Source organism: Squalius cephalus, assembly GCF_949319135.1.
Source record: "Squalius cephalus genome assembly, chromosome: 21".
Classification (NCBI taxonomy): Eukaryota; Metazoa; Chordata; class Actinopteri; order Cypriniformes; family Leuciscidae; genus Squalius; species Squalius cephalus.
This window is the reverse complement of record NC_137142.1, coordinates 11,459,324-11,474,902: the sequence shown is the minus strand read 5'-3', so window position 1 is coordinate 11,474,902 and position 15,579 is coordinate 11,459,324. Positions and strand designations below refer to the sequence as shown.

General features: G+C 37.5%; 1 protein-coding gene across 1 annotated transcript in view; it reads right to left on the bottom strand.

Moving 5' to 3' along the window:
* plekhh2 (pleckstrin homology domain containing, family H (with MyTH4 domain) member 2) overlaps positions 1-15,579 on the bottom strand; it is a 45,265-nt gene that overhangs the window by 19,945 nt on the left and 9,741 nt on the right. The window contains exons 3-11 of the mRNA XM_079855034.1: positions 10,383-10,445; positions 9,647-9,796; positions 9,476-9,559; positions 9,297-9,378; positions 4,909-5,112; positions 3,146-3,918; positions 2,984-3,059; positions 1,936-2,030; positions 1,586-1,754 (exon numbers count right to left, since the gene is read on the bottom strand). Of these exons, the coding sequence (XP_079711160.1) occupies positions 1,586-1,754; positions 1,936-2,030; positions 2,984-3,059; positions 3,146-3,918; positions 4,909-5,112; positions 9,297-9,378; positions 9,476-9,559; positions 9,647-9,796; positions 10,383-10,445 (1,696 nt within the window). The remainder of the gene's footprint in view (positions 1-1,585; positions 1,755-1,935; positions 2,031-2,983; positions 3,060-3,145; positions 3,919-4,908; positions 5,113-9,296; positions 9,379-9,475; positions 9,560-9,646; positions 9,797-10,382; positions 10,446-15,579) is intronic.

The following is a 15,579-nucleotide window of genomic DNA, read 5'->3' as shown; positions in this document are numbered from 1 at the left end:
GGAAGAACTTGACAGGCCTGCACAGAGTCCTGACCTCAACCCCATCGAACACCTTTGGGATGAACTGGAACGGAGATTGTGAGCCACGCTTTCTTGTCCAACATTAGTGCCTGACCTCACAAATGCTCTACCGGACGAATGGGCAAAAATTCCCACAGAAATACTTCAAAATCTTGTGGAAATACTTCCCAGAAAAGTGGAAGCTGTGATACAGTATCTGCAAAGAGGGGCCATATATGAATGTAAATCGACCAGATTTACTAACAGCTTGCACCAGCGCAAACCCTCTTTTGGCGTTAAACAACTACTGTCAGGATTTACTAAAGAAACGCAGTGAAAAATTTGAGCTGAAAAGGTGTAGAAGGGGATTATTTTTGCAGCTGACCTTATTGCATATGCATTTTTAGGAGTTTCCCTTTCAGACGCAAAGTTTATGGAAGGAGAGTATTTAAATGAACCATGCAAGGTGATTTACTAAGATTTGCGGTTTGTGCTAGTTCATTTACTGGTATTTGCGCCAATATTTGACACCCAAGAAAGCATGTCTTAAACTAGACGCTAATTTGCTCTGCTATGGGTAAATTGCGTTGGTCATTATGAAAATGATCTGGCTGTGTCTGAGTTCTTTAATTTGTGCGTTGTCAGTAGATCACGCGCAGAACTCTCCACTCCCATCTGCGCTTTTTTGGAATTGCGCTCTCATACTAATTTGCCCTGTTTAGTAAATCTGGCCCTATGTAATTAGAATGCGATGCCATTAAAGTCCCTGTTGGTGTAATGGTCAGGTGTCCCAATACTTTTGTCCATATAATGTAAATACTGTACTTAGTAAATTGGCCAAGTCATTTATTTCTGTCAAAATGTCTTCAAATTAAAATGTTGGCAGTTTGTAGTTGAAGACCTTTGAGTTTCTGTTGTATTTGACGATCAAATGAAATGGTGAAATGAAGTGAACTCTCAGAGCAGCTCTGGAGTTCATGTGGAGTGTCCTCATATAGTAAGACAACAGACGCTGAAGACACCATGAGCATCAGACGTCCTTGAGTATGCGTAGTCTTATTTACTCTGAGACACGTGCAACATGCAGACTTCATAATGAAATAGCAGTCTTTTTGTGGTTTAATATTCAGAGACTAGTCTATATCACAATTACAATTTGGTTATTTTTTAGAGCCCTACTTTTGATTTATTAATCAAAACATTCAATATTATGCAGTAAATTCCAAATTCCATGACTGGATTCTATAATTCTGTCTGTTTTCAAAGAAATCATAGGAATAATTTTGAAATTTGTTGTGACCAAAGAATTTAATAGATTTTCCCATGAATGCTCCAGTCATTCATAATCATCAGATGAGGATTTTTAAAAATAATTTTGTAGAGACTGCACTCATAAAGAATACATATTTTAGAGCAATGTTCCAGTGTATTTATTACGAGGACAGACCCACTGGGTAGCTGTGATTGAAGGTCTTGCTCAAAGGTACAATGGGGATAACTCATGGATTGATACTTGCAAGGTTCAAACCTGCAGGTGCTTGGTTACCAACCCTGATCTTTAATAACTGCTGCATAATGCGTGTACCTCTCTTAAGTGATCGAGGGCTTCCTCGGCTGCTGCTCTTGTGTGACTCTGATCCAGAGGTCTGACAGTTTTCCTCCTCTCCAGAGTTAGACTGACACTCCTCCGAACTGTCCTCCTCAGAACTACACGACTCCTCAGATAACTGAATGTTGCATAACAAAGTCGCCTTCTATGAGAGTAAAAACAAATGTGGCATTCAACATAATTAAAAGATTTGCTTCTATTACTGATAGAAATGCAGACTCCCTTGCAAAAACTATTTCTACAATTAACACTGCTGAGCATCACAGTCTTACAGTGAGACAGCCACACACTCCAACAGACAGATAAAGACACACATAGGTCCCTACCCCTTTCACTGAGGTGAAGACGGGTGTATTTGTGTTCCTGTAGATGAGGGATGTGTAGAGCATGTATGCGGGGCATGAGGATGAGTGGGAGGAGTCTGGAAGAGGAGGATAGGACATCACAAGCTGTCAGTAAATGCACAATATGATTTAGGCAAGTAAGAAATGTTCCTTGATTACTTTGCTGGCCTTGGACTAATATTTACATTTTTATACAACAATCATTGGCCAAACGTCATTCTATGACCATAACTTAAAACTACAGATTTTAAAATCAAAGGGTTTATACAAGTAAATAAGAATATTGTTTCAACATGGGAATTTGGGTGAATCTCTATTTTTTTAAATGTAACATTTTTTAAATTATTAATTTAATATTTAAATTCCTTTCAATTTCAATTGTAAGCCCATAATGAAAAAGAAAAAAAAACAAAAAAAATCTAATGTGATGCAACAATGTTTTTCTTTAAATAGTAACAAATTTGTCAAGCGAATTTAATTTATGCTAATTTTTAAATTAATAAAAAATATATATTATTTGCATTTTGGTAAAAGGTATCTTGGAGGAAATGTACTTAATTGCCATAAAAATACAGTCACAATGAAAAAAAAAGAATAAACTGTCTTAAAATAACTTTGCTATTCTTTATTGTAAAGTATAATTTTTCTATACAATATACAATAGCTAAGGGAATGATGGCAAATTAAACATCTTTCTCTCTTCTGACCAACATAATCAATCTCTCAATATTTGTTTCCTCTTTTGTAAAGTTTACAAGCATTATCATGGATTTTTTTCTTTTGCTGTTAGAGCAAATGGCAATGCAAAAATGTGTTGTAGTTTACGTTCGCCAATATAGAAGTTTACCCAACTATGTAACTTTGAAGTTGAACCCTGGAAATAGGAAAAATGTCCATGGACAGAAAATAACATGAACGAAATGCACGTGAATGATAATGAAGATATAAAATAAAGAGAGATGAATGAAGGGCAGCTGGATGGAAGAAGAAAAAACGCAAATACAAAAAAAAAACCCGATGTAAAACACACCTTTATTAGCTTCATCTGTACATGACGTCTCTGACAGACGAATTCCTGATTTTGCCACAGCATATATTCTGCTCTCCTGCAGATACATGAAAACACAGGTTTAGCACATAAACTAAAACAACAGCAATTCATATTAGTTCAAGTATTAGTTCCAGGACTCACCCAAGAGGGCAGCCTGTGCAGTGGAGGGGTCGGGGGTTTACTCCCGGGAACAGATGCAGAGGCATCGGGTGTTTCGGGTTCCTCAGGTGGCATTTCAGCTGAAGGCACATCATTATGTTCTCTTTCACCAGTCTCCATCTTTGGATCTTGGTCCATGTCAGTTTCTTGAGGCCGCAGGGGACGTAGCATGCTGATAGCATTTCGAGTCCGCCCGTGGGCGGCTTCACTGTACAATGGAGGCTGACTCATATGCTTCTTAGCCAATGCCAAACTAACATTAAATGCATTTGGATTGCGCAATCGGGGCTGTTTGGGGGAAGCTGGGGTGTCTTGGGTGTCCTGAGATGGGGTGGGCCGCTTTGGTGTGAGAGCTGGAGTTAGGACTGGACTGGAGGTGTTTGTATCACTGGAGGAGGACGAAGAATCCAGACATTGCGACTGGAAGCGCTTATTTAACTCATCTGAGGATCCATCTTCAGCATCTTTCTTTGAAGCGTTCTTGGTGCCAGGGAGACAAAGTCTGGTGCAGTCCACACGCTGCATGTCATCATCAAACAGCGAGCTGCTGTCGTCAGAGGCGGTGTGGTATGTCTCACTTGTGGGTCGGCTGAATTGCAAACCTCCAAACAGACTCCTCTCTACCTCAGAGGCAGCGCTGGACAGGATAGAGGAGACTCCTCCGGGACTGTCCCGCTCACCCTCGTCTTCAGATCCCCCCTTAGAGCAGCGGCCAACACACTCTGTTTCTGGGCGGTTTTGTTTTATTCCAGAATCTGGATTGGACCAAACACACAGACTTGGTAAATACATGAATACAAATAGTAAATATTTTGCAAACCATTGTCAAGCCATCCATTTCACTGAATCAGACTCATTACCAAACATGACTCATTTGAGCAGTTATTTTAGTGAATCAAATTGCAGTCATGTCAAAGTGCAGTATGATTCCTGAGCAAATGACTCTTATGAGCTGGTTCCTCTGAATCAAAAACATGAATCACAATGTTACTGCGGTTACTGTGAATCACAGTGTTATGCTGTCATGCTGCTTAATTTAAACATTTTTGAATTTCCAGATTAGGAAATACGTTTTGAGAAACTTTCCTTTTCTAGATGTTTTGTAGGGACAATTAAAACTGGATGATCAAAATTAGATTTTTCCATTTGATTTTTTTTATTTATTAAATGTTATATACTGTTCAAATGTTGTTTTATGGAGTCTCTTATACTCACCAATAATGCATTTTTTTTAATAAACAGAAATATTGTGAAATAAAATAATTGTAATTTATTTTAAAATGTCATCCATTACTCGAATCTCCAGTGTCACATGATGCTTCAGAAGTCATTCTAATATCATTCTATAACATCAGATTAATTATAAACACCAGTTTTGCTCTAGCGGTTAATAAACAGAACTACATGCACCTTGTGGAAGAACATTGTAACACTGAACATTGTGTTTAAGTCTATGATGAGTCACGCAGGTACTGGGCTACTTCATAGTGGTACGACCCGTACCAGTCTAAAATAGTCAGAATATAAACACTTACTATAGGTGTACGTCAGGGCTGTGTTTGAACGGCTATTAGATGTCTTTTAAACGCAAAATTGATTGCTGGGAAATATCTTTAATGCCACTTTTGATCAATTTTATTTTGTAATAATTTCTTCCCAGCCCTGTTACATTTCTATCAAACTCAGCAGAATATGAACTATTACTCTCAGTCAAACAAATGAAGATATCATATTAGTCTTCTGACCAGTAGGGGGTCTCCTGCAATCCATGTGTGTGTGGTCACGATCCGGCAGGGTGTCGATGCTCTTCTGGGACGGTTCTGGGCCTGTAAGTACCTGTGGGATCTTCCCTCTGTTTTGGAAACAGCCAAAAGTCAGACTGCTGAGCCGCTGGGCCTCACCCACACTGGGCTGGACTGGGCCACCAGAACCCAAAGTCTGCTCCATGACTAAAACAACACAAAACCATGACACTTAACAGCTTAAAAAATATTTTTTTATGAATATATATATATATATATATTGTGGCGTACCAGAAGGCTCAGTACTAGGACCGTTGCTGTTCACTCTGTACATGCTATCATTAGGAGATATCATTAGGAAACATGGAATTAGCTTCCACTGTTATGCTAACGATACTCAGCTGTATATTTGTAACTGTAACCAGAGAATGTCTAATATGGCGAGAAGTTTCACTCTCAGTACACTTCCGGCTTCTGAACTGGTTGCAGTTCCACTCTGGCTCCATATGAGGGCGCTCACAGGACGAGTGCAGAATGAATGGAGGTCTATGGCGCTATACCAATAAAAATCCACTTTTCTCAGGATATAATTTTTTGTCTAGTAATTTGAATGTTGTATTCGAAAGGAAATGCAAATAAATTACACATTGCTGGGTGCTAGATTTTTTAGAGTCACTTATTTGCTTTAAAAAGTCTTTTAAAGTGTCAATGACGTCATACACATCGTACGACCAGAGATACTGCTTTACGACAATCCTTCAGTCGCTTTGGTGCTTTCGCGCTCTGCACTTTCTTTTCTCTCGAGGCATCGACAACACAGCTGACACAGGGAAACACACGTGCTAGAAGAGTTTTTGTTTTGTTTGTTTCTGGTCCTGCTTCGGATGCCACGATGCCATCAAGCGGTGTCTCTGGTCGTAATCAGTCCTTCACTGACCAATCAGCGTTCATTAGCAGAATGCTAGCATGTTATGGACAACAACAACTCAACCTGTAAGAAATCGAAAGGACATAAGTACTCGTTCATTCAACTTTCAACCTATAACCCATGTTGAACTTGCAAAATCTACAATCAGATCTGAGATTTCTCAACGGCAATCGGGTGAAAGAGACACATTTAGCCGTCTAGCCCCATAGACTCCCATTCATTCTGCACTCATGGCGATCGCCCCCAGTGGAACTCTGGTGGTACTACAACCAACATTCGGTACAATAGGGCTTAATAGTGAGTGGGCAGGCTCTACGTAGACGGGCTCTGCTGTAACGAAACTTACCAATTCACAAAATTAACGGAATGCATAGCTAATATAAAAAATTGGATGACTAGTAATTTCCTACTTCTAAATTCTGAAAAAACAGAGATTCTAATTATTGGACAAAAAACTCCCACTCGTAATAACCTAGAATACTGTCTAACACTTGATGGCTGCTCTGTTAAGTCTTCGTCGTCGGTTAGGAACCTGGGTGTGCTATTTGATACCAACCTTTCATTTGAAAGTCACGTGTCTAGTATCTGTAAAACCGCATTTTTCCATCTTAAAAATATATCTAAATTACGCCATATGCTCTCATTGACAAATGCGGAACAATTAGTTCATGCGTTCATGACCTCAAGGCTAGATTATTGTAATGCTCTACTGGGTGGTTGTCCTGCACGCTTAATAAACAAACTACAGCTGGTCCAAAATGCAGCAGCTCGAGTTCTTACCAGAACCAGGAAGTATGACCATATTAGCCTGGTTCTGTCAACACTGCATTGGCTCCCTATTAAACATTGCATAAATTTTAAAATATTGCTGATCACTTACAAAGCACTAAATGGTTTAGCTCCGCAGTACTTGAGTGAGCTCTTAACGCATTATAGTCCTTCACGTCTATTGCGATCTCAAAATTCCGGCCAGTTGATAATACCTAGAATATCAAAATCGACTGCTGGTGGTAGATCCTTTTCCTATTTAGCACCAAAACTTTGGAACAGTCTTCCTAACATTGTCCGGGAAGCAGACACACTCTGTCAGTTCAAAGCTAGATTAAAGACACATCTCTTTGACCTAGCATTCACATAATACAGGGTGGGCCATTTATATGGATACACCGTAATAACATGGGAATGGTTGGTGATATTAAAGTCCTGTTTGTGGCACATTAGTATATGTGAGGGGGCAAACTCCTCAAGATGGGTGGTGACCATGACATATACTAATGTGCCACAAACAGGACTTTAATATCACCAACCATTCCCATGTTATTACGGTGTATCCATATAAATGGCCCACCCTGTACATTATAGACTTCTATAATTCAATGTTAGGCTGCATAGATTAGGTCAGCCGGAAACCAGGAACACTTCCCATGAATCCTGATGTACTTGTTACATCATGAGAAGAATGGCATCTACGCTAATTTTAGTGTCTTTGTTTATCCCGAGGTTTTCCCGCAGCCTGCTGGATCCAGGCCGTATCCAGATCTGATGAAGGACCTTCGCCTGGACCCGATGACAACGCAGTGCTGGAGTGCCAACTAGTCTCTCCCTATGGAGGATCCCTTTACCACTCTACAGATAAAGCGTTGTCGGGAAAATTAGTTTTGCATACCTAACCAAGAAGTGACAAAATAAAATAAAATTTATAAGGAAAGACCAGTACTTTGTTTAGGCTTGGTTTGTAGGTAATTACAAACCTGCGCACATATATTCAAACACACATAACTATAGAACCAATTCTTATTGCGCATGTGAACGTCATCAGCGTTTATCACAGGTTTGCGTTAAAGTCTGTGTAGAGAGAATGGTGTCATCTTAGCGGCCGAAAAGAACCACTATAAAGCCAAAACAATCTCTGTTACTTTAAATTATACGTTTCTCTCTGTAAAGCTGCTTTGAAACAATCTACATGTATTTTAAACCTATGCTGTGTTTGCTAGCCCAATTCTTGTTCTTTTATTTATTTGCATTTGTTTGCATTATTTATTTATTTGTTGTTTTGTTAAAGGGATAGTTCAGGATTTTAGACATGAATCTCTATAGCTTCCCCATAAGCAGTGTGGTGCATTGACCATGACTTACCCCCGACAGCGTCCTGTGAGCCGAGCTCCGGTCCAGTTTTGGTCAAGATGAAATTAGTCCGGCAAGTTTGCTGGGGTCACGGCAATAAAGCTTTTTTCTTCTCAAATCAATATGTGTTCAAAAGAGTGATATATTTGCGTCTCTAAAACGTTGTCTATGGAGAGGTCAGACCTCGTAATGGCTTGGCACTATTTTCTCCCCTGTCATAACACTGCGCGCTGCCGCTACCTACAGCCAGCTGCGAGCTGCGCAGGCGCACACCACTTTTTCAGTTGTTCGGCAGTGTTTACGTGCTCAGAACAGCTACACGAACGAGCTAACATAGCTACTCACCAAGAGCGATCGGTTTGTACAAGCTTTGTAGAAAATGGTGCGGAATTGTGACTATCCGGACTGTACAAACAAAGATGTGGCGCTTTCTCCTCACACATTTCAAAGATTTCCTGTGGCAGATGTTGCTCTGAGGCGACTTTGGCTCATTGCTCTGGGCTTCAATGTGAACTCCAAACTGGCGAAGATAAAGAAGCTATCCTTTTGATATCCCAAAAGATATCATTTTGGCTGTGTGTCGAAGTCAATGTTGTCATCGTCGCTGCTGTAGTCAGACATGTTATCGTTCTCTTTACGAGCTGTAAACAAAGTGACACGTGCGCGGCTCCCAGCTGGCTGTAGGTAGCGGCAGCGCGCAGTGATATGATGGGGGAGAAAATAGTGCCAAGCCATTACGAGGTCTGACCTCTCCATAGACAGCGGTTTTGTGACGCAAATATATCACTCTTTTGAACACATATTGATTTGAGAAGAAAAAAGCTTTATTGCCGTGACCCCAGCAAACTTGCCGGACTAATTTCATCTTGACCAAAACTGGACCGGAGCTCGGCTCACAGGACGCTGTCGGGGGTAAGTCATGGTCAATGCACCACACTGCTTATGGGGAAGCTATAGAGATTCATGTCTAAAATCCTGAACTATCCCTTTAATATTCCTTGCTTTGTATATTAAAAACTGAAATATACTGTATATATATTAAAAAATAAAAAATAAAGGATTCCATGAAGTGTGCTCTACTCAATACTACACAATTAGCATGCTACATACTTTTACAGTTTGTTTGTGTTAGTCAGAGTTGATAAAAATGTGGATAAATGTTCTCTCAGTTTAATCTTCAATATCATTGATAAAATGAAAGAAAAAAAAAAACTTGTCAACAAATGGTTTCATCAGTATAACACTGTACATACTGCAGAACTAGCAGGATTATAATGGTAGAATGTTATTTTGAACATAGCCATGATTTAACCTACTATTTGATCACATGCATGATTACCTTGCAGTTGTCTTCTTAGGTCTTGTATCTCATTTTCCTGTTGTTGGTTGATCTCTCTCAGAGAGGCATTCTCTATTTCAAACTACAAGAATGATGACTGTGATCACAAACATTCACAAAATCCCCCACATATTTATATATTTCTAAAACACAAATATATACAAAGAGCATGAACATACTTCATTCAACTTCCGCATGACCCATTCTTTGATCTTAGCTGCTTTTTCTTCCACTGTCTTGGCATCTTGGATGCGGTTCTGTTTCTGAAGGTGTAAAACGTAATGGATCACATTTTTCTTTTTAATGGATTTAAATAGGAGTTTTTGTATCCTGATGCAGGTATGACTGACCTGTTCCTCCAGCTGCTGCTCTAGGGTGTCAATAAGCTCATCTTTCTCTTTCAGTTCCGCTTGAAGATTTTGACAGCGCCTGAAAAGCTGCAGCTCTGAATCACTCGACTGGATATCTGAAGTCTTTAAACGCTCTTCCATCCACTGCACCTGCAAAAAACACACGCACATATACACACTGCTAATAAATGTTATATGATTACATACCAAAACTATATATATATATACACACACTCACAGGTCACACCGGTTCAACTGCTCGTTAACGCAAATATCTAAACAGCCAATCACATAGCAGCAACTCAATGCATTTAGCGGAAGAAAGGTGATTTAAGTGACTTTGAGCGTGGCATGGTTGATCGTGCAGGACAGGGTTGTCTAAGTATTTCAGAAACTACTGGGATTTTCACTCACAATCATCTCTAGGGTTTACAGAGAATGGTCCGAAAAAGAGAAAATGTTTAATGAGCGTCAGTTCTGTGGGTGAAAATGCCTTGTTGATGCCAGAGGTCAGAGGAGAATGCCCAGAATAAGGTAGCACTTATTATAAACATAATAAGTGCTACCATTGTTTTCAAAGAAGTGCGATCTTTACAGTAAATAACCTGTGTTTAAAAATGTGTTTTAGTGTTTGAATGTCCCTTTAAGAACAGAATCATAATTCAGCTGAATCAAATACGAACAGTACATCCCTAGTATTTGATGAAATGTCCACAAGAGTGTTACTAGTATTTACCTGCTGGTTGCCTTCATATGCCCGACGCTCTGCTTCCAACACTTGCTTCTCCAACTGCTGCATCTGAGAGAGCAAGAACTATGAATGAATGAGCAAAGGAGCTGTGTTTGTGCATACTATGCATTCATATGAAAGTCTGCTTTCATTTTTCCTCTATGCCATGGGCATAGAATAACGTAAATTTGTCCCTGCACTTTTTTCGGCCAAGTGTGTTCATGTAAAGGTTTTCATGGACCAATAAAAAAAAAAAAAAAAAAAAAAAAAAAAATTAATTAAAAGATACAAGATACAAGTCTATGCATGACCTGACACTTTATTGTAATCCAAAATGAGGCAATGTCAGCATTATGGAGCGCTAAAGTCTGTTTCTTTCACACTAGAAGCCAGAGGGTGCCCTCATGCAAAAAGTATTCAAGTGAGGAGAGGATGTAATTTAAGTGTAATGGGTGAAGACAGAAGAACCCATAACTCTATCCCTCCACACATTAGATCCACAGAGGTGGAGCTGGACTAGGTCAAGCTCAACCCAGGCAAGCACCTCATAGAAGTAATTACACTTATGACATTCCTGGAAATCCGTTATGTGGAAAAAGGCATCTAGCACTGTAGCTGAATAAAAAGCAGAAACGTTTTGCGACTGCGACAAATATATGGGTTATGTGTGTTTTTCAAGCCATCTCGGGTTATTTACATAACAATAAAGTAGAATAATGCAGTGCTAATTGACATCGCCTTTATATCAGTAGAAATTATAAAATATATTTTCTGCCTTATTCTGCAATAAAAAAAGTTTCATTAAGTGTTAAGGCCCGTTCACACCAAGAACATTAAACTATAAAGATAACTATAAAATTACTATATTAGTGTACACACCAGCAGACGGTATCATTCAGTTTATTTTAAGCGTGTGTTTGTCTGACGCTTTAAATACTTAAACTCTTTAAAGCAGGATTGATTCTGATTGACTGTCAATGTTTTTATCATCCATCAGCTGGATAAAATCGTTCGTTTCTCTGTGCCGTTATCAGTATAGCTGTGGTGTAAACTCTGCCATTCTTTAATATTGAGAAAGATTTTTAGAACAGTATAGTATTTTGTTAGTATTGTTCGTATAATATTGTTATATTTACAGTTATCACCCTTGGTGTGAACGGTCCTTTAGAGTGGCTTTAAAAAACACATGCTATTTTTTTTTTAACATTGTATAAAATCCATGATGACTTAATGCACAAGTGTTTGTAGTAGGCCTACATAAATTATACAATTGTCATTAGGAAAATATGGGCTAGTAAAAATATTTTAGAACATTAAAATTATTGGTTATTGTTCAGCAATGTATTTCAATTATTAGCTAATTAAAAGCAAGAGATAAGAAAAATAAAACCTGTCAATTAGACAAAGGTCAGAATAAACTAGTATTACACATACTATTATGCTCTATGCATAACATATTCCATGCATTACTAAGGAAAAAAGCCAGCTGATTTTGTAAACAAATATCCTCTAAGCTAGGATTTCATCTTTTTATACATATTACTCTAATAGCGTAGTATTGTCAGGAATGCAGCATGTCCATTTTCAAATAATTTTTACCAAAGCAGGAATGCCATGCTATATTACCATAACATTCCATCAAGTCTTTTATTTATCTTTTCTTGGATGAGAAGAGCATAAAAAATTCCTGTAGAAAGTTAGGGACTGCAAAAACTACTGTCCAAGCAAGTCCTGAAGCTGTGTTGTATTGAAATGAGATAGATTTTGAGTTCTGTGGTAATCCAGTGGTAATGATTCAGTAGCTGGTCATTTTGGTGACTTTACTGTCATCATTTATTAACATAAGTTTCTGGGAATTTTGACCACTTTATTCTCAATCCTCATACTTTCTAGTTGAGCTCTGATATAAATTCCATCTTCCTCTTGCCTGTCTTTTACAAGCACTTCACACATTCAGGGTTTTAGTTGTGCCCATCAGATTGGAGTTTGTTGAATGGCTCTTGGAAATCTAATGTGGACCCTGTGTGAAAATGCTTATATTGTGCATATAATTATATTGTGCATATTATTCTTAAATTTTTATTTAATTGAGTAAACAATTTTTAAATACAAATTAAATTATCAGTGTAAATAATGTAGGCCTAAATGAAAAACATTTATAATGTAGTTATTTGATTAGTGACCTATAAATCTAGGAGCACAATCTCAATTATCTCTTATTCATTTTATGGCATACATTAAGTTGAGAGGCCAACAGGGTTCAAAAGTAACTCTGCTTGAAAAAATATTTACTTTTAGATAAAAAATTATATATATATTTAGGTAAAAAGTGAAAAAAATTTGCTTACACAATTTTTTGGAGTATACTTTACAATTAAATATTAGTATTGAGAATGTCATTTTTATTGGCTTTTTAAGCATTTTTTGGGGTCTTTTCTTAATTATATCTTTTTGATTTTGGAGTTAAATTCATGCGATTCATGTGTGGGTGTTATTCGCTGGAACAATTTGCTTGTTTCTACTTTGGCATGAGCTCCATCAGCAACCTGTTTCTTTTCACAGAGTTCCCAAAGGAAAACAGACAAATATGACCTAACACACTACTAATAGGCTAGTTACTGCTGCTGCACTCATATTTTCCAATGAACACCATGTGTTCTATGCAGTTGTGTGTATGTGACTGAATGATGTTCTGATCTTTCTAACAGCCTCTCTTGTTTACAAGCCTCCGTCATTAAAGATGTTTAATAAGGCTCAATGCACAGCGGACTACTGACAAAACTGTCATTATGATGACTCTGATGGAACGATCTTGTTCATGTAAACCTTTTCTGCTCTAGTTCTCTTGGACTTAAGTTAAAGCACATTTTGTTGGATTTGTTAATGGTGCATTAGTCAGAGCTTGATGAATGACATAAATCTCTTATTCACTGATGGAAGTTAAAAAGATTTACGAAGACTCTGGTTAGTTTTCCATCATTAAAGTCTATTGCTATTCAGTGTTTAGTGAGCCAATTCCTAGACTAAACCAAAGGGTGTGTCCCCAAAACTGAAAACTGATGGTCAGAAATACATCACACACTCTACACACTCATTATCTATATCATCCTCACACAAAGCCACTATCCACACAGACTATTCATACACACATGTGTAACTAACTACAGATATGTTCATACCACAACAACCACACATACACACATAGTGTATACACCCATCCTCATCTGTGGTCAAGCTGGTCCACCACTGCCCAATGAAGCAGATATAGAAAATAAAAATAAGCAGAGTAATTACAGACTGTTCTGAGAACAGCTGCACAAACCAGTCAGATTCTGGCCAGTTGAGCCACAGGTTAATGGTACATATTAACATGTGCTTTTTTCTAAAGCTAATCTTTAAATCCGTTGGATGCTGTGGTGAGAAGCATAGTTTCTTGTTAAAATGACATGTGGACTTAAATACATCATGCTCCTGGGCACAATAATTCAGTGAATTCTACATCTTTCATGTTATTTAAATATACATTTTAATTTATATTTAGCATGTCAACAGTCAGCACCATTTTTGAGGAATGCGCATGTGCATAAATGTGTAAGAGAACCCTGGCGTATGACATATGAGGGAACCAGCGAAAAATGAAATATCAAATAAAGCAAAATTACATAGAACAAAAACAGTGAAGTAGTCATCAGTTCATTACAGCAGAATGTCAGAAAAATTACGTTACGTGGATAAAGCTGCTGACTGAATGAAAGTGTAAAAGTGTACGCCAAATACTGCATGTTAACGTGATTAAAACATTTACAACTTTCTGTTGTTTATGTAAATTAACTTAAAGGAATAGTTCACTTCAAAATGACAATTCTGTCAACACAAAAGAAGATATTTTTAAGAATGTCTGTAACCAGACAGTTGATGTACTCCATTAACCGTACCCAAAGTATTTTTTTCCTACAATGGAAGTCAATGGGGTCCATCAATTGTCTGGTTACAGACATTCTTCAAAATATCTTCTTTTGTGTTCAGCAGAAGAAAGAAATTCATACAGGTTTGAAACAACTTGAGGGTGAGTGAATGATTTTAAAGTGAATTATTCCTTTAATAATGTTAAGTTATTATTCTACCACTTGCATGCAACGTCATTAACAACAGTCCTATATTGTTGAACTAATGTGGTTCAAACAACAGAGGTACGACCAGTTTCTAGAAACAGTTGTGACAAGATAGTTAGTTTCTACACTGCAATGGAAAATCATTGTACGGGAATTGCACCCCTGTGTCAGATAAGGGAGACATACAAACTGTGCAGAGCAGTGAGTCCCCAGGAACGAAGTTGAGAATCACTGCATTGAATTAATCAAAAGTGACATATATTTACAATGTTACAAATGGTTTCTTTTTCAAATATTGTTCTTTTTGAACTAATAAAAAAATAAAAAAAAAAAATCATGAGAAAATAGTTTTCAACATTGATAAAATAAAATAAAATGTTTCTTGAGCACCATATTAGAATGATTTCTGAAAGAACATGTGAAAGTGAAGACTGGAGTAATGATGCTGAAAAATGTCAGAGAAAATTGAGCTTTACATCACAGGAATAAATTACATTTTAAAATATAGACAAATAGAAAACTGCTCTTTTTAGCATAAGATACTTCTTTCAAAAACATTAAAAAAAAAAAAAAAAAATCTTACAGACCCTGAACTTTTGAACACTAGTGTAATCTAGTCTAGCTGGAGTCCACCTGGAAACAATGTTGTTTAAAAGATATCAAAAGATTTCAAAACCTTTGTACGAAGTAAAATTGCCTATGTTTTGCCTGTGATTGATCTGCAGTGCCAGTCCTATTTGGTATTCTAAGGCACTCCAAACAATCCAGTACTAAAGTGAGCAGTCTGAAATCCCAAATTGATTCAGATCATCTTGCCATGTTTGACCATTTCAGTGAAAATAAGCATCACAAAAGTATGGAGCATTGCATATGACATGAGAAAAGAACAAAAAAGATATTGTTGCTACAAATTAAGAATTGCACGAAACATAACAATTTGTTCCTTAGTTTCAATTAAATTGTGGCCAACAATGTACTAATTATTTCGCTTGTGGCTATGATTTAACTAATAAAACAAGGGGGGAAAACGGATAAAATGTGGCCATGATTTAACTAAAATGATTAACCAAATTAATAAGAATGTGGCCATG